Source organism: Pundamilia nyererei, unplaced genomic scaffold (genome assembly GCF_000239375.1).
Source record: "Pundamilia nyererei isolate P.nyererei 1_Seehausen unplaced genomic scaffold, PunNye1.0 scaffold00081, whole genome shotgun sequence".
Lineage (NCBI taxonomy): Eukaryota > Metazoa > Chordata > Actinopteri > Cichliformes > Cichlidae > Pundamilia > Pundamilia nyererei.
In genome coordinates this window covers 729,323-747,101 of record NW_005187482.1, presented here as the reverse complement: position 1 = coordinate 747,101, position 17,779 = coordinate 729,323, and the positions used below count along the sequence as shown (strand labels likewise).

At 43.2% G+C, this 17,779-nt stretch overlaps 4 protein-coding genes across 5 annotated transcripts in view; all 4 read right to left on the bottom strand.

The window, feature by feature from the left end:
* The window catches only part of LOC106455934 (myosin-10-like), a 41,049-nt gene extending 35,827 nt beyond the window's left edge, over positions 1-5,222 (bottom strand). Inside the window, exons 1-2 of the mRNA XM_013912103.1 lie at positions 4,960-5,222; positions 3,206-3,583 (exon numbers count right to left, since the gene is read on the bottom strand). Of these exons, the coding sequence (XP_013767557.1) occupies positions 3,206-3,550 (345 nt within the window). The 5' untranslated portion in view covers positions 3,551-3,583; positions 4,960-5,222. The remainder of the gene's footprint in view (positions 1-3,205; positions 3,584-4,959) is intronic.
* Positions 5,223-6,012: 790 nt separating this feature from the next.
* On the bottom strand, positions 6,013-11,499 carry ddx47 (DEAD (Asp-Glu-Ala-Asp) box polypeptide 47). The gene is made up of 12 exons (XM_005737991.1): positions 11,309-11,499; positions 11,003-11,096; positions 9,951-10,139; positions 9,799-9,870; positions 9,533-9,651; positions 8,997-9,068; positions 8,728-8,844; positions 8,474-8,620; positions 7,743-7,880; positions 7,579-7,649; positions 7,270-7,399; positions 6,013-6,380 (listed from the first exon to the last, which is right to left on the bottom strand). The coding sequence occupies exons 1-12, from the start codon at positions 11,432-11,434 to the stop codon at positions 6,210-6,212; spliced, it is 1,446 nt and encodes a 481-aa protein (XP_005738048.1). The 5' UTR covers positions 11,435-11,499; the 3' UTR covers positions 6,013-6,209.
* Positions 11,500-11,605: 106 nt separating this feature from the next.
* Positions 11,606-16,544, bottom strand: wbp11 (WW domain binding protein 11). 2 transcript variants are annotated; one of them, XM_005737990.1, is made up of 12 exons: positions 16,362-16,544; positions 15,762-15,838; positions 15,620-15,651; positions 15,420-15,513; positions 14,963-15,159; positions 14,520-14,653; positions 14,253-14,410; positions 13,924-14,157; positions 13,667-13,792; positions 13,280-13,561; positions 12,950-13,135; positions 11,606-12,856 (listed from the first exon to the last, which is right to left on the bottom strand). In XM_005737990.1, exons 2-12 carry the CDS (start codon positions 15,823-15,825, stop codon positions 12,168-12,170), a joined length of 2,196 nt encoding a protein of 731 aa, XP_005738047.1. In that variant the 5' UTR covers positions 15,826-15,838; positions 16,362-16,544; the 3' UTR covers positions 11,606-12,167. The 2 variants fall into 2 exon arrangements, with proteins under 2 accessions (XP_005738047.1, XP_005738046.1); XM_005737989.2 differs by lacking the exon at positions 16,362-16,544 and having other exon boundaries at positions 15,762-16,355.
* A 111-nt stretch (positions 16,545-16,655) lies between these two features.
* The window catches only part of LOC102197122 (uncharacterized protein C22orf31), a 34,660-nt gene continuing 33,536 nt past the window's right edge, over positions 16,656-17,779 (bottom strand). The window contains exons 2-4 of the mRNA XM_013912102.1: positions 17,744-17,774; positions 17,304-17,587; positions 16,656-17,194 (exon numbers count right to left, since the gene is read on the bottom strand). Of these exons, the coding sequence (XP_013767556.1) occupies positions 17,014-17,194; positions 17,304-17,587; positions 17,744-17,774 (496 nt within the window). The 3' untranslated portion in view covers positions 16,656-17,013. The remainder of the gene's footprint in view (positions 17,195-17,303; positions 17,588-17,743; positions 17,775-17,779) is intronic.

Here is a 17,779-nt window from a genome sequence, read left to right as displayed (position 1 = left end):
CATCATAACCAACCTAAGTTCCTCCAGAAATAGAAGTCAACCGATGACTTTAATCTAATCATATTAAAACATTTTCTCTACAAAGTTATAAGGATGAGCCTGGCCATGCAGGTTTTCTTCTCTTTCTTAGGTTGCGCCTGCTCTAGACCTGCAGGCAGATCCACTATTACAATGTAATCATTCTGAGCAGGGCCATAGTGTAGGAACTACGCAAATATTTGAAATCAATAAGAAAGAAATGGATTGTGGGCCAATACTGATGTTTAAAGTAAGAGTTTTCATACACATTTTTAGTGCAAAACTGCGATACATGAAGTTGATGATCGGTCAACAGAGTGAAAATCAGCTGATACTTATAGAAAACCAATGCATGCCATAAAACAAAGAAAGAAAGAAAATCTATGTCATTATTCTCCAGGACAAGTACGTCAGAGCGGAGAGGCAGACTGAGTGTGGGAAAAGGAACTGAGTTGATGAAGATAGGACAGACACTGAGCAGCAGAAGAGCTGAAGTAGGCGGCAGGAGACAGACAGACGGATGGTCTTTTTGCCGTGGAAGAATGCTGAGGCTTTCTGACAGCTGAGGCTTATCTAACAACACAAAGGCTTGCTTGTAGCCCAGCTAGTGAGTAGCATGGTGGCTAGCCTGTGACTCACCACTGTACAGATAGAAAGGTGCCAAATTTAGTGAGCCAGCTTGACAGGCGGCCTGACTTTACACGAAACAAGCCGTCAGCTCTACAAAGGGCCATACAAAAGAGGCTGTACAGGATAGAAAAATCACACAGAAACTAGGATTTCACTGACCAGTAACAGATGTGTGATTGTAATTAACAGTAAAGATACACACTGGAAAATTACTGGACGCCCACAGTTGATTTTTCTGCATGTTTCGGCAACAATATATAAGATTTGTTTTCTTCACAGTAACCTTAACATACAGAATGTGCATTACTGACCTACTGACTCATCTAGCTCAGCAGGAGCTCAGTCTACTCCACTTAACTTGAATTTTCAAAGCTTACACAATTGAAAATGAAATAATATAACATCACAAGGGACACCAGTGTGAGACATTCTCTCAAAGCAATACAGTTTCTAATAGGGGTGCAACGATACTCGTATCAATATTGAACCGTTCGAAACAGTGCTTTCAGTTCGGTACGCATATGTATCGAACAATACAAAATTTTTAATTTTTAATTCTCCTTGTGGGGACCTGATATGTTTAATATGCTGCTGAGAATATAGCCCAGAAGAAGCGTATAGTATAGCTTTTATTTTGGAAAGAGCCATTTCTCTGTAATAAACTGTCTTTTCCAAAGATGAGTGATTTCAAAACTGTACTTTTGAGTTAAAATATATATTTATAATTTTAATAAATGACAAATTAAAAAGGCATGAACATTTTTTTTGTATCGAAAAAATATCGAACCGTGACACCAAAGTATCGAACCGAACCGTGAATTTTGTGTATCGTTGCACCCCTAGTTTCTAAGTACCTGATACATAAAGACATAGTACAGTAAGTCCTGTACTGTATAAACATACACAACAACCTACAATTGCAAATTTAAATTAACAAAAACGGTGCAAAAATAAAGCTTCACGTCGACTTTATGTGTAGTGTTCAAGTAGAAAAGGATTTTCTTCTGAAGTGCAGAGTAGCTGAAATACAAAGCGGGATGAAGTCAGTGTGTGTGTGAATGGGTGGATGACTGGATATGTAAAGCGCTTTGGGGTCCTTAGGGACTAGTAAAAGCGCTATATAAATACAGGCCATTTACCATTGTCTGCTAGAATGTGGATTGTGATATTGGGGATTATCAACATAGGTCTTCTAAGTACAGTTAGACCAAACTACAGAGTCCCTTTAATATTAGGTTATTGAAAACAGTAATTGTGTCCTAAAGGCAAACCTATGAAAATATTTTACAGGTTTAGAAAAACAGTTAGTACAGACCTCAACTTGTAAAAGACTTGCAGAATCATATTATGACTCCGATACAGAGGTCTTTCCAATTATCTCAATTCAAAGCACAGCCTTGGGGTAGGCATTATATTATGTCTGCAGTAGATATATCAGAGCTCTGGGGGGTAAGTCAAACACACTGGAAAGAAGTTTCAAGCACAGGGGGTTTCTTTTTCTAACAGTGAGCTAAACAGGAGAAAATTCTCTTCCTTTTAGAAAACCAACACAGTCAGACATATGTTTTCAATTTCTCTTAGGCAAGGGGACAATTAACAAGCACCAAAGCCAATTCTGAACCCAGAAAAAAACTGAAACCATGACACCATGGTATTAGGAAGAAACTGAAGAGGGAGCTGGTGGAATGACATGGAAATTCAAGCCATATGGGAAATTGCTGAAATGCTTTCTTCCATTTTGGTAGCGGCAAATTATAATAATACTTTTAAGCATTTGACGATTGCAATGCGTTGCTGCATTCACTTTATCACGTCTTGTTGGATGAAAGGCTCATTTATAAGTGCAACGAGTCACCCAGCAGCGCCCGAACCACAGTCTCTCAGGTAAAAACTAACCCACATTCTATTCCTGGTAAACATGTCACTAAATGGGTCAAGATCGCGTCACAGAGCTGCTTCATCTGTGGTGAAACTGGATTATGGGGACAGAAGCGATGCAGTGATAGAGACCACTCCAGACTCTGCGTAAAATTTCACTACTACAAAACATTTAGATATACAGACACCAGAGATTTCCCTGACTGGTCTACATGTGTAATATATTTTAAACATGGTCATGTGGATGAGAAAAACTGAACTGATAGGGTTGTTTTGTGATCTGAGAAACAGCTAAAATAAAGGAATGTGGGGGTTAGGGTGACACCAGCAAGGTTTATGGCAAAGGTCTGTCTTTAGCCAAGGTGAGAGAGAAGTTATGGCATTTAAGACCATGGAGCTCTGTCAGTCATTCTGTGTGCAAATATGTGAGTGTGTTTGTGTGGTCATGAGTCACTCAGATGAGCTGCTTTTTTCCCTAAACAAAGATGGATAAATATCAGATCTCACTTTTAACCAAGACTGTAAGACAGGTGACTAAACACGAAACAACTGCCTGCAACGAGCAGAACAGCCAGAGAAATAATTTTGAGGTCAACCATCCACCAGTGTGTTGAGTTTACAGTAAACTGTTAGAAAAAAAAAAAGAACCTTTTGAAGGCTCCAGGTCTAAGTCACTCACATATATGAGTCCAGAGTAGTAGCGGTCCTTCAGGTTGTGCAGCACAGACGCCTCATTCAGGCAGGTGAGTTCAGCCATGTCTTCCACCTTGCTAAATTTGGGTGGGTTCATCTTCTGGATGTCATCCTTGTTGATCACCACCTTTTTACCATTCTCTGCCAACTCTACTAGCACTTCCTCGCCACGCTCTTCTCGGATACCCGCCGCCTCAAAGCCATGGCGCTCGGAGGGGACCCACACTAGCTTCTTGGCCGTCCAGTCAGCCTGTGTGGCTGGGTTGTAAACCACAGCCCGGTCCACAAACAGGTAGCGCTCTGGGTCCTCTTGCCCACTCCGATGAGACATTTTAACTGGGAATGATCACCACAATATGGCCACCTAGAAGAAAAGGGGGTGCAGCGATAAGTAGCAAAACGTGAAATTTAGTCAAATTTTACATCTCACCCTATGTGATCAACAGGAGTGTGTGTGTGTGTGTGTGTTTGATCGCAATGGGATTGCACTGCTCACTTCATAGGAAGTAACCTTTCTGCAAACAGCTGCACTCTGACTGTAGTCACTCTCAGAGTGAGTGATGGAGGTTTGCAGATAACTAGCTAATTTATAAATACAGACGGATTGCCAACATGCTGCCATCAGTCTGAATGAGTCATTGTCAGCGAGCACAACTCAAAGGTACTCCACACAACTGGCTGCCAGCTGGTTATATTCTAGTTATATTCCTATAAAACAGGAACGCTGCTTAGTGCAACAGTTTCTGTTACATTTCTGTTAAATGTGAATTTCTGTCTATGTAGACAGCAACAGTGATTTTTGAAGATATATTACAATTATCAGAAAAGGACTGCATGTAGATGCCAATTTCACCCCATTCAATAGCAGACTGAATCTGTCGTATGTTAGGTTTTAGTGAATAAATGAATAAATAAATAACTGAAGTGAGATAAAAACTTCAACTTTCAGGGCATGATTTGCAGTTGAAAGAATGTGATATATACTACTGCAATTCTCAGCAGATGGCAAAGTAGTTCTGTTAAAATAACATGGCATTATGAACTTAGTGTCTGGTGATTCCCACTTGTAGTCATCACTATAGATCCAATAATGGCAGAAACGTCCAGTGACACTAATACTTATGAATTTAGTAGAATTCACTGATCATTATACATCACATAGATATGCATGAATTTAAGTATGTCTCTTGATTCATAGCTGGTATAATAAAGTAATACAGTGAAGAAGGGAACTCATATGTCAGACAATCAAATAAAAGTTGCGAGTCAGACTTCAGTGTAGGTTTGGCAGCCTGGCACTGCACAACAATAATGCGCGTACTGCGGAGACTACACCGCTCTGCCAGAAAACCAAACGGGACAGATGGACGACGTACTGTGAGTGTCACATACAATAAGTCGCTCTCGTTCTCCAGGGAGCTCGCTGTATACAAAATAACCCGAATTTTAACACCTATCCAGGTAGCTCTGGAAACTATAAACGCCTGAAACATGCAGCTGAAGTCGCCCTTCCAAATATTAGGCTAATAACTGCGTAATAAACCTGCGCAACTGATGGAGCTAGCTACATAAGTGGGTAACGGGAATAAGTCACGACACGGTTAATTTAAAAGAACGAGTAACAGCAGCTAAAAGTTATTGTCTGGAGAACAACCATTAGGATAAACAAAAATTAAGGTTACTGTCGGAGAAAATTTTTGTCATGAGCCAAAAGAAAGTAGAGTCATAAAGCTAGCTTACCACAGTCTGCACTTTTTCTGTTACGTATTAAGAGTTCAGGTGTTACCAATTAACACGTTTCTATGGTGAGAGAAAAAAAGAGAGAGAAAGAGTCCTCGAGGTCAACCAGAGCGCTTATGACGCCGAGCGGTGGATTTTGAACCCCGCTACTCAAATAAAGACTACAGCCAAAGTAAGTTTCCAGAGCGACCTCCATCCCCTATCCCGGAGGCTGCTCACTCACTGACGCCGTAATAATCACCACGCGCCCCATCGTTCTTCGCCCTCGCGGCTGGCGCGAGCAAACTTACCTGCAGCAGTCAGAACCTGTTCACAAAGCTCCCCCTGATTCGACCCTGAACGCAACTATACAGCTGCTAGCCACAAGTGAAATGCAGGCATGTATCTGGGCTTCGGTATGCACCACAGTGCACAGTGCTGCCTCCACACTGGGGCCCCTCCTAAAGAGAGCAGGCTTGACCACCGCTGCTCCCGCCTACGGTGGACTGTGCGCACTAGAAAGTGATCGCGCAGATCAATACGCCACACTGTCGCACTCTTGTCAGGATTCAGCCGCTAATAAATTTTTATGTGCGTGCCTTCACGCCTGTCAGAATCCCCTCAATGGCATTAATGAAGGCAGCAATAATGAATACACTGTCGGGCATTATGCTGCGGTGGATACCTTTTAAGATCTATCCCACAAATATCTAGGCACTGCACACCCACTACATGCAGCCTAGAAGCGATTGGGCTCTCGCTTTGCGGTCTTTCTCTGCCCTTCTCCACTATTGGCTGGAACAAACCAACCCCCCAATTTGCTGCAAACCACTGACAAGCATAAAAAACCCCAAAACATAATAACTATTGCAACTGCTGCTTGCATGCATTATAAAAACGCCTCAATTTGCCACGCATTGTTATTGTTGTCTAATACCTCACATGTTTTCTAAACAAAAAAGCTAGAAAACAAGAAGGGTTAAGTACTTCTTAATAAAAGATAATGTGGCTTTTGACTGAAACAGCTCCCTCTTGTGTCTGAAAGCAACATCAGCAGCGGCACCAGCTCACACAATCGTGCGACTTCTTAAGTTTTATTACAAATGGAAACATGTCACCAGGGTCGAGAAAAACATGTGTTTTCTGTAATTAAATAGTCATTCACTTTACTAACGAAGCAGTGGAAAACGTGTCATAACAATGAAGGTTTCAAAAGACGGTAAAGGCGTTGTATGTCATAGTTCTGTACAGTCTGTTAATGTTGGGGCTCTTCAGCGTCCGCCCCTCCAGGCTCCTCCGCCACGCTTCTTCCCTCCTCCTCCTCCTCCTGCTCCTCCTCCTCCTTTAACCTTCTTCCTCACGCCGGTCGCCTGTTCCGTGTCATCATCGTCTCCGTCCCCTCTTTTTGGCCTTTTCCTTTTGTCGCCTTGCTCCTTCATTTCCTGGGGAACACAAACGTTTTCTTAATGTTCATCTACACTAATAGCTGACTATATTCTATATACAGGCATTTTAGGTCAAGACGGAACAAGTTTAATTTAAAAAAATCAAACATTTCTAAATATGTATTTTTGAAGAAATTAGCCAAGGTTTAGCCAAGTTTCAAACATTTGTTCGTAACTTTTAGTTTATGCTTGCAGTCATTGCTCTTTTAAATATATGGTTACATTTAAATCATTACACTCCCCAACAACTTTACCACCTACACCTGCCTGTTAATGCAAATATCCAGTGTGGTCAGTTCTCTGGTCATCTGCTTCGAAACTTGAAGCAGATGACCTGCGGCAGCAGAAGACCACACAGAGTGCTGCTCCTGTCAGCTAAAAACAAGGAACTGAGGCTAGAAGCTGCATGGTCTCATGAAACAGAAGGACAACAGAAGATTGGAAAAATGTTGCCTTGTGTGATGAGTGTTGATTTCTGCTGCCACAATTGGATAGGATGGTAACAGTTGGCATAAACGACATTTTATCAACAGCTCAGGTTGCTGGTGGTGTAATGGTTTTGGGGATATTTTTCCAGCACACTTTGGGATCCTTAGCACCAACTGTTTACTGTTCATACACCACAGCCTGTCTGATCATGTCCATCTGTTTATGACCACGCTGTATCCATCTTCTGATGGCTGATTTCAAGAGGATAACACACTGTGTCACAAAGCTCAAATCACCTCATGTAGAAACATACCACTAAATACTGATGCATTGGCCAGGCAGGCTCAGACGGGTTTATGCACCATTGTTTTCACACAGCATGTTTTTTTCTTCTTCAAATTTTAGGCTATACCTGACAAATACAGAGAAAAGACACAATAAAGACAGGATGACTTACTATTTTGGCAAATCTCTGGGCCTCGCTCACCCTCTCCACCAGCATCATCACTTCCTCCTCTTGGGTTGGAAAGGCTGGAAGTTTCTTCCCAATCAAGCTTTCAATTCGCTGGAAAAGCTCCACATCATACCTATGGTTATATGGACACCAGACACATTTACTTGCTGCAGTGACCTTCCTCTCCAAACCACAGTATTGCGCAACTTACTCAACCATGTCAAAATGGTATAAAAATGGCAATAAGTGGAAACAAAGCAGAGATGTTATTGTATATGGAATGACTGGTGACGATAAAAAGGCCCTTCTTACTGAGTGACGAAAGTGATGGATTTTCCAGATCGTCCTGCTCTGGCTGTTCGGCCAACCCTGTGAATATAGTCCTGTAGGATCAAACACATCCACAGATCAGCTCATCGGTGAAGTGAAATAAATCATCAAACGCACCACCAACATGATTATCAGCGCCTCGGTACCTTAGAGTGAGTGGGAATGTCATAGTTGATGACGCAGTCGACATGAGGAATATCCAGTCCTCTGGATGCCACGTCAGTCGCCAGCAGCACCGACCGAGACTTGGACTTGAACTTGTTCAGAGCTCCAAGACGTTTATTCTGCACGGCGAAGGAAGGAAGATCCAGATCACATCACAGTATCCACCAGAAAGAAAAAGGGAAAACTTTCACTTCCTTAAAAACTCCATTTGATAAATGTCTGTGTGCATATTTACACACAACTCATATCATACATTAGGTCACATTTGCTGTAATGCCACAAAACCAGAAAGAGGGCTGACATCCAGCCAAACGGGACCAAAGCTGGTCAACATTCACTTTCATTCGTGAGTGAAAGAAATTTTTCTTGGTCTACAAAAACAGCATCTTAGATGGTGCAAAGAGCTCTATTCAAACATTTAAGTGAACTGCAGCCTGATTTGAATGTAGATTTGATTGTAGACTGCTTATGGTAAACTGCAGACCATGACATTGACTTCCAGATGTTTCCAAATGGTACAAAAAGTACACTAACTTGCACGTAAAGTTAATTAAGCATGACTTTAGCATGTGTTGCAAGTGTGATCATAAACCAAACTGTTTACAGGGTTTTATAGTATGCGTAGGTAATGCTGACAGAGCAGCAGGCACTATAATGAATGCTAACATCTCAGGTTAAATCCTTATACTCAACCGAGTCTCTGAAGCTTTACCTGACTCATCTGCCCATGTAGAGGGATAGCAGTGATGCCGAGGTTCCTTAACAACAGCGCCACCCGCTGGGCTGTGTTACACGTGCTGCAGAAAATAATAAAGGAGTTCCCGGCCAGCTCGTTCAGGATGGAAACCAGGTAGCAGTCCTGTTGGCAAAACCAAGAGCTAAACTTACTGAATATAAAACAGCTTCAGCAAGTCACAAACACAACTGTCAGCACATGGTCAGCACATGTACACGTGTGCACCCTACCTTGTACTTAGATGGTATAAAGATGTAGTACTGCTGCAGTTTGTCTACTGTGGAGTATTTCGTAGACACCGCGCACTTCACAGGATCTTTCAAAGCTGCTCTCTCTAGTTTCTGGACCTGTAAACATATGACAGAAGGTCAGGCAAAGGCTACTCTGGCAGCTGCTTATTACTGTCCCCCATAATGTGCAGGACAAGGACGGCTAAAAGAAACGCGACTAACGTTCTCCGTCATCTAGAGTTGATAAAGAGGGAAGAACACAAAGATACCTTTTTGGTCATGGTAGCCGAGAACAAGAAAGTGCGTCTTTCTCTTGGGATCACCTTCAAGATTTTATCCACCTGGTAAAAAAAATAAAATAAATAATAGATATAAAAATGACAGTCTACATGGGCTACATGCTTCTTGAAATTTGTACAGGTTAAATTCTTGAAAACCTTCTCTGCAAAGAGCTTCACAAATGGACACGTCACAGGCGCAAATCTAGCCTGAGGCGTTGGAGGTGTGGAGCCCGTAGCCAGCAGGTTTTTAATTTAAAGCTCAGCCTATCGGCTATTTGTAATCTTTCAAAATGCTCCACTGTCAACCAAAAAAATATACGTCAACTCGGGTTTTTACCAGCTTACGGCTAGTAATGCGAAGTTTAGGTAAATTTCACTTTTTGGATTTAAACTGCCATAAAGGTTGTCACATTCACTTTAAAATGCTTTCATCAATAACCTTTGAGCCTGCCATTTAACAGCACACTGAGGAGGATGTGGCTGAGGTGCTACAGTGAGTCTCCTACCAATAGGAAGCTACTGACCTCAGTTTCGAAGTCCATGTTGAGGATTCTGTCTGCTTCATCCATGACCAGGAACTTCAGCGCTCGTAGAGAGAAGCCCTTTGTGTTCTCGAGGTGATCGATCAAACGGCCGGGCGTGGCTGGAAAAAAACAAAACGATTTTTTTTACTTAAAAGTGTATCATCAAAATCAGTTTATAAAGGATACAAACATTACAACAGTGGGTGAACATAAGCAGACGTGTGAAGTGTGAAAAATATGCAACGTTCTTAAAGGTAAAGTCTTACCAATAACGATGTGCGGCTTTTTCGCTAACACCAGGGACTGGGACATCATGTCGATTCCACCGACTATCACGGCTGCAACGGAAGAGAGACTGATTTAGAGCACAGAGCCTCCCGCACTACTGCAAGCCGCCTCACCTTTCAAGGACACGTACCGCACTTAACGCCGATACTGGAGCCCAGGGCCTCAAACTGCTCAGAGATCTGAAATGCCAACTCTCTAGTGGGGGTGAGAACAAGTGTGTGAAGCCTCTGGGGGGAGGCCAGCAGCGACTGGAGGATAGGCAGAGCGAAGGCACCGGTCTTTCCTGAACCAGTCTCCGCCAGGCCAATAACATCCTTCCCTGCAGGTCACAAGGAGACAAGAAATGTTACGCACTTTAACCTTTAGAGATTTAAACAAGTCCTGAGATTCAGACTGAAGCGCTGCTCCTTTAGCTTCAGTCCATGTTAAATCGTAATGATTCACAGAGAAATATGGAGAAGTTTCATATGTTACACGTACAGATATGAGGTGTGTAATCACGGTATGAATTTGAGCACAAACTGATTTCCAATCCTCTGCTGAGATTTCAGATTTCAAATCCCTGGGCCATGCATTTAGCCCATCATCTCTGATTAACAGGATATTTGCTGTCATTGTTACTTCAACTTGTTTTTTTGATGGTCTAGTACAATGATGCACAAATGGTGGCTACGCTAATGCCAAAACAAAGCTGAAAAGTAGCCATACAAAAACATATAAAAACAAGTTCATGAATATTTGAACATTCAGGGGCTGGTAGTGTCGGAGTAAATCTGCCTCTTTTAATAATTCTATTTATTCATGTCCTTTCTTCACTTTGTATAATAAACATTTGTCCCAGTCTTGTAGAAAGTTTTCTTCTTTCTTTTTCTGTCTGTATGCGAGTTTGTCCATCACAAGGATCTCCTCAACAACAACCACCCATTGTCTACAGCTCATTGTTTAAAACCTTAGGGGACTTAAACAGCATGGACGCAAATGGCCTCTAAGATGATCCAAGTAGAGGATCTGAAACAATCGTTGGAATTACATAACTAAATATTTCCCGCAGAGCGAAAATAATTTTATTCCACAAGGGTTGTGTTTTTCCTGATGTCCAAAAATGTGCGTATGGTTGTTCCGTGTGATCATGTACTGTTACTTGAGTAAAACTGACAGAAAGAGGTAAGCGTGATTTCTCACCTTGCAGAGCCACCGGTATAGCTTCTATCTGGATCTTCGTGGGGCTCTTCCATCCCAGCTGATCACAAGCCTCGCATAGGACATCAGTAACACCCTGTCGGAAGCAGACAAAAGGTAGAAATCTTTGCAACACGATCGTAATTGTGTACTAGCGCCGTATATGTCTCTCAGACATATCCCATTCATATTTAAAAGGATAAAATGAGGTTTACATAACACAGCGGAGTTGTAGCTAACTCGAACAGCAGTGGTCTCTCCGTGTTAATGTGCCTGACTCTTTTCCTTCGCTCGCTGAAGCAAACCTACCAGATCCTTGAAGCTCTTCACCGTCTCGTCGTTTTCTCCGCCATCACCGTGATCGCTTCCTTCATCGCTGCTCGAAATTTCGAGTGTTTCGTCTGTGTTTGGCTTCACGCTCTCCTCGTCCGCCATGCTTTTCGCCCCAACGTGTCGTCAGTTCCGCACTGCGCAGATGCGGAAACGAGTTCGAGCTTAAGCCGCAGTGGATGATGGAAGTTTGTGTTTACGACCGAAAACGCCAGTGATTGGCTAAAAATACGACATGGGAATTTCTGTCGCGGATTGATTCACACTGAAACAAGATTAAACCAGTTTTTTGAGTTTTTATTTGGCTGAAGATAAAACACTTTTACTGTTGTCAGTGGTTGGAAAACATTCTATAACTATTTTTATGTTAGGAGATCTACAATAAAAAAAAACAGGAAAAAGTAATACAAGATTGCTTCTAAGGTCAAGTTGCAAACAGGTGGTTGGAAGAAAAACAATTTCAGAGTTAAAAAACAAGACAAAAAAACAAAACAATATGCTGGATGTGAAAAAGCACTTCTGTGCAGAGCATAGTGTTCTTCTCTTGAATTGACTATGCAAGTTACCCAGTAAAATAAACAGATTTCTTACTCTTTTTGAAATGCACATTCTTGTTGATGCAACAAAAATCTAACCCAGATCAAATGAATATGAGCCTGTAGAGAACAAAGCTGAGGGTGTAGTGGCCTTTCACTGGTAGGTGACAGACAAACTGATTCTAGCTGAAAGTTTGAAGACGGCTACCTCTATAACTCTGCACAGAAAACACAAAACAAACACACTGCTGTTGTTCAGCTTGCCACACTGATCATCATTATCGGCAGTACGCTCCCGAGTCTTAGAGGAGTCCCTCCATCTCCCTCATAAAGGCTTCATACACCTGGTCTTTAGTCTTCATGTTGGGCTGAGACACAGCACCCATCTGTGATGGATTGGCCACGCCCATAGGAGCTGTTGCGGTGTGCTGTTTCTGCCACTGGCCTCCTCCCACACCTTCATCTCCCCTCCTTCCTCCAACAGAACCCCCTGCTTTCTCCATGGGCCCAGGTGCTGCTCCTGGCATTGTTCCAACCTTGTCCCTACGCACCCTCAGCGCTGTGGGCACAAAGCGGGTCACCTCTGCCTTGGGATTGATAATTTGAGGTTTGGCAGAGATGGTAGCCCCGCCTGCACCGGCACCTGCTGCCAGGTTGCCTCCTGCAGCTGCGACAGAGGTGATGTTTGCGCGTTTTTCGATGGTGGGAGGGTGGTGATGGCTGGGGGGATTGCTGCCCGGATTGGTGCCTGTGGAGGCAGCAGCTGTCCCAGGCGGAGGGGGCATCTGCATGACACCAGGTCGCATGGGCATGGCAGGGGGTTGCAGGTTGGTCTGTAAACCGTCCTGGCTGGATCCTGAGCCTTTTTGTCGCTGAACAATGTTTGGAGGAGCACTCAGCACATTGGAATTGAGAGGTGGAGGGAAGAGAGACAGAGGTGGTGCAAGAGGACGCGGAGGCCCTCCAGCTCTTGGGGGAGGAGGCGGGATACCTACAAGGAGAAAAAAACATAAATGAGAAATGCATTCAACAGAAGTTCTCACTATTTTATATCTTTAGATTGCCTCCACACACATGTGCCTACCTGGTGGTGCTGGGGGTGGTAATCTGGGAGGTGGACCACGTGGTGGAGGGCCTGGTGGAAGGCCAGGAGGGGGGCCTGGTGGAGGACCAGGTGGTCGACCTGGTGGAGGCCCAGGAGGCAGAAGCCGAGGCATTGGAGCCCTCATTCCTGCAGGCATGCCAGGAGGCCTCAAGAACGGAGGAGCACCTGAAGATAACAGAAGATCTCTTTGAAAAAACGATGCACAGCACTCACACTTAGAGAAGTAGAAGACCCCCACAGAACAGGAAATTATTCTAGTATGACTTCAGAGTCGAAGCAATCAATCTTTTAGCTAATCAGAATGCGAACCTGGTGGGGGGCCAGGAGGTGGGCCAGATGGTGGACCAGGAGGCCTCATTGGTGGTGCCGGAGGTGGACCAAGTGGTGGAGGTCCTGTCATCGGTGGCCCTTGCATGTGTGGAGGCCCTTGCTGTACCGTGGTCCCAGCTGGAGGGGGTAGTCGCTGATTGGCCATGAGATGGGACTGGTTGTCCCCTGGAGGGCCTCTGTCCTCGATGTCAGAGCTGTCTGATTCATCTGTGTATTCTTCTTCTACCTCTTCTTCTTCCTCCTCGTCAGGAACTGACTGACCTGAAGACAAAAAATGAACAAATAAAAATGGCATAGCATATCATCATACAAAGAAAAGACACTGTGAGGAGCACTAGCTTAGTAAGTGCTTAGCACTGACAGTACCTGCCATCCTTAACATCATGGCTTGCAGAGGTGTAATGGCCTTGGTCTTCTTCACAACCCTCTTCTTCTTCCTTTTTCCTTCACGGGGTGCCTCTGCAGGCATATCTGCGAAACGTACGCTACGACCTGCAGTAGTCAAATAATAACAAATTCAGGAATACAACAGAATACAAACAGTTATAAGATCAAGAGATAAATAAAGGCAACAAAGACGTGAGTTGAGGCTTAAATGTGTTGAAGCAGTCAGAAACACTCACCACCATGTCTTTCACTTCTGTCTCTATCTTCTTCTCGTTCTCTCTCATCGTCCTGCCTGTCCAAGCGCATTCTCTGTTCGCCATCTCCCCCTTCATCTCTCTCTTCTTCACTGATGTCTTCAGAGTCGCTGTCGTCATCAATATCGTCCTGATCTCTGTCGCTCTCACTCCCGCTGTCCCGATCTCTCCCCAAATCCATTGCAGAGTCCTTTTCAAATCCAGGAATGGAAGGCTCTGTTCAAAGGAGAAATTGTGTAACAAGAAGAAATGTTAAATTATAGGTGGAAAAAAATCATTTGATTATCAGAGGGAAACTGGCTGTATCTCACCTGCATCTGTGCCGTAACCGCGTCGAGCAGGTCCATACAGTGCCAGGACCTGAGGAGGTGGGGGGCCAGGTGGAGGCCCAGGGGGCTTCTTCCCTGGAGGTAAGCGTGGGACACCTGGCACTGTTGCCAATGCTGGTCCGGAGGACGATGGTCCTTTACTAAGACATGCATGGAAACAGAATTAACTCAACTGCCCATTAAAATTCTAAAATGTCACATACGGAGTTTAACTGCTGAAACTTTTACTACTCATAGAATGAGTCTTACCCAAAAGTGGAGCTCTTCTTCAATATGGAGGGAGGCTGAGCCCCTGGTAGTGGGATGTCCTGGATGTGGATACTGGATGGGGCATGAGGCATGTCTGGTAGAGGGATACTGTCAACCTCCACCAACTCTGCATTCTGAAAAAGAGGAAATGTCACACAACAGAGTAAACAGAGAGCGCAACAAAGGATAAATAAGGTAATGGAGCACACATCTGAAGCAATCAAGCTCAAGACAAATAAAAGACGAGTAATGGGATTTGGTGTCTGCCCCAAAATATTCATAATCCTGACTTTTAAGATTTTTTTGCAGCCCAACAAGGCGTACACAAGCCTGTAGGACAATGTGCATACAATATACCTCTCATTCCTGCATCAATTTATGCAAGAATTATTATAAACTGAGGAACCCCGCCCCCCAAAACTGTCATGTAGTTTCCAACACACCTTGACTGAGTCAAAATAAAGAGACAGCTGCCCTCTTTTAGTCTCATAGTCCAGTTCAAGTTTGCGTAGCTCTTTGTAGGTTTCAGGATTCTCTCTTTCGTACAGACGAACAATGCGCTCAAATGTCTCACGCAACTTCTTCCTCTTGTCCCGCAACACCTTCTCATTCAGCAACGGCTGCTGAACTGGGTTGAACTCTGTTCAGAAACAAAGTAATTATTTTCATTAGAAAAGCAGCAAATTAATTGTAGAATTCAGATTTTGACTGTGATTTTCTGCTGTTACCTAAAGGCCTGAAATACTTAAATACACACACTAATTATATATAGCATTAATCTACTGATACATGTGTTCCACAAGCTCAGGTCCTCTACAAGTGGCAAACATACAACTAAATAGTTACAACTAAATATATCTCTAACATCTAAATTGCATAAACTCTGCCCTGTCAACTCACCCATCTCATCCAGCTTCTCCATGTCTCTGATGATCTGTCTGGGATCCTTCATCTTCAGGACTGCTGCTCTCACCATCATCCTCTGCTTCTTGTTCTAATATTTCCAAATGAAAACGATGTTACCATCATATTATCACAGTATTGTTATCCTGTATTGCATATTTAGAAATATCTTTTTTTTTTAAGTGAATGGTTCTAACCTTTTTTAACTCCCTTTTTCTGGCCTCCTTTCCTGTAGAAGGGGGGGAAGAAATGACCATTTTTATATCTAATCAGCAACTGAGCAATATCCAGCAGATCAATTCATGATTGAATTAGCGCCAGTTTGTTATCAGCACTTACTGGCCTGGTCGGTGGGATTCATAAACTTCCCACTCTTGGTGGAGGAGGTTGAACGTCGCCCCATTGTGACGGTAGGTCTCATGTAATACAGCAAAACAGAAGAGAAGTAAATTGTGAAGGAAACCTTACGTTGTTATTTTGTGGTAGGTTCAAGAATAAGTCGGATTTTGTCACAACCTAAAATAACACTTTTAGCTCATATTTATGAATCACTGAGACTTTAAACAATGTTTGAATTCATTTTTGACAAATTGCAGCCTCCTTTTTGTTAATTCTAACTTCGATATCAAGGTAGTTTAACCAAACTATCTACAATACACGCCTTAAAGAATTTTACTGTTAGCTATTATTAGCAAAGAAGATAAGAAAGTTGACAATCAACGCACGAGTCAAACTATCTAAGCTCTCTTTGCACAATTAAACTATTGAATGAGCTGATAAACACCACAGAGCCAATCAAACATTTGTAACACATACATATGTTAAATCATGCCGGTCAAAAGCATTTGCCTGGTAGGTTAGCGGCTAACGTTAGCTTGCACTTATAGCTAGGCCCGCGTTAGCAACGAAAGCAGCACAGGAGGGAAAAATTCACTGTACCTTTTGTTCAGTAAAAACTCACAGGGCACAACGCCCTACACACACGCACACCTCCGTGTGCCAAAAGCAATGCAACACGTTTTGCGTACGTCCTGAAAGAGAACTCCAAACCCCCCAGGATTGAATATCACACCGTGGCTTCGCTAACTGTCCGCCATGTTTACTGCCGCGAATGAAAGCGGAAAGGCGATTTTGACGTCATCAAAACAAGCGAGCAGTGAAAGAAAAATAAAACTAACTGGGCGAACGGTATTATTTAAAACTTCACTTCATAGCATGTGTACATATACTAGGACTTTATCATATTCATATTGTGTGGCGCAATGTAACTCTAATGATAATGAAGGGTGATTCTCGTTACAGGTTCCAAGACTGCAATCTAGCGATACTGCCCCCTGATGGTTACAAGCAGCAATTACAACCTCGCTGCACTGATGTGCCAAAACGTGATCGTATGCCAATCACTTTTTGCGTGTTTTTTTTATGTCTAGATCTCTTTTTATGTTTTTATATAGTTGCCTATATTGTTAAATAGGCTGCAGTAAACAGAGTTTAAAAATGGGTTATATGTTATATGTTTTGTAGCAGTGCTCCGGCTGCTCTACATTCACCTCTCCTTTGCTCTTTTGCTGGGTGGATGTTGAGGATTTGGCTAACAGGAAATGTCAAAATGTGGGATTTTGACTTTTTGCCCATACACAAAGTCAGTTTCTTCAAGTCCGTCCTCGTTTGTTGATGTTTCCACCATAGGACGATTCAGTCTCTCCCACAGGTTTTGTTTAAGGCTTCTGCCTAGCTCTAGACTGTAGGGACGTTTGCGGCCATGCTTGGACCTGCAAGAAGAAATTCAATCAAAATGATGCATGTGGTCAAAAACCATACTGTAACCATTTTAGAGCTGGCGATTTTAAAAAGTGACAGGACATTTGGAGACAAACGTACGTCAGCCTGCTATCCACCACCTCATGGTAGACTCGCTGGTAATCTTCCACTGAGAGGTTGTGGATTTGTCTGTCACTGGAGCTGGTTGGCTGGTGGTTGGTACTGCATGGCTCGGGTCTGGGGGGCAATTTTTTTGCCACTGGCAGGTCATCATGTGCGATTGCAGAGGGAGGCACTGAGGTCTTTGGAGGTCGGGATAACCTGGATGCTGGGCTTCGCTTCCTTTTCCGGGGCTGACTGAATGGTCTGTCACGGCGCTGGGGCCTCTGGGTTGAATTAACAACCTGGGGAAAGGTCAGAAGCACACAAGGGAATGTCAGTAGTTAATAGCGACCTCATCTTTTTCAAACAAGACAAAAATATGAATTTGATGAACCACAATGAAGTCCAAACTCCAAAACCCTCAAATGATTCTGTTCCTGAAATTTTACACATCCAACCTGGTCCTTGCTGCAGCACGGTTGTTTCCTGCTGGC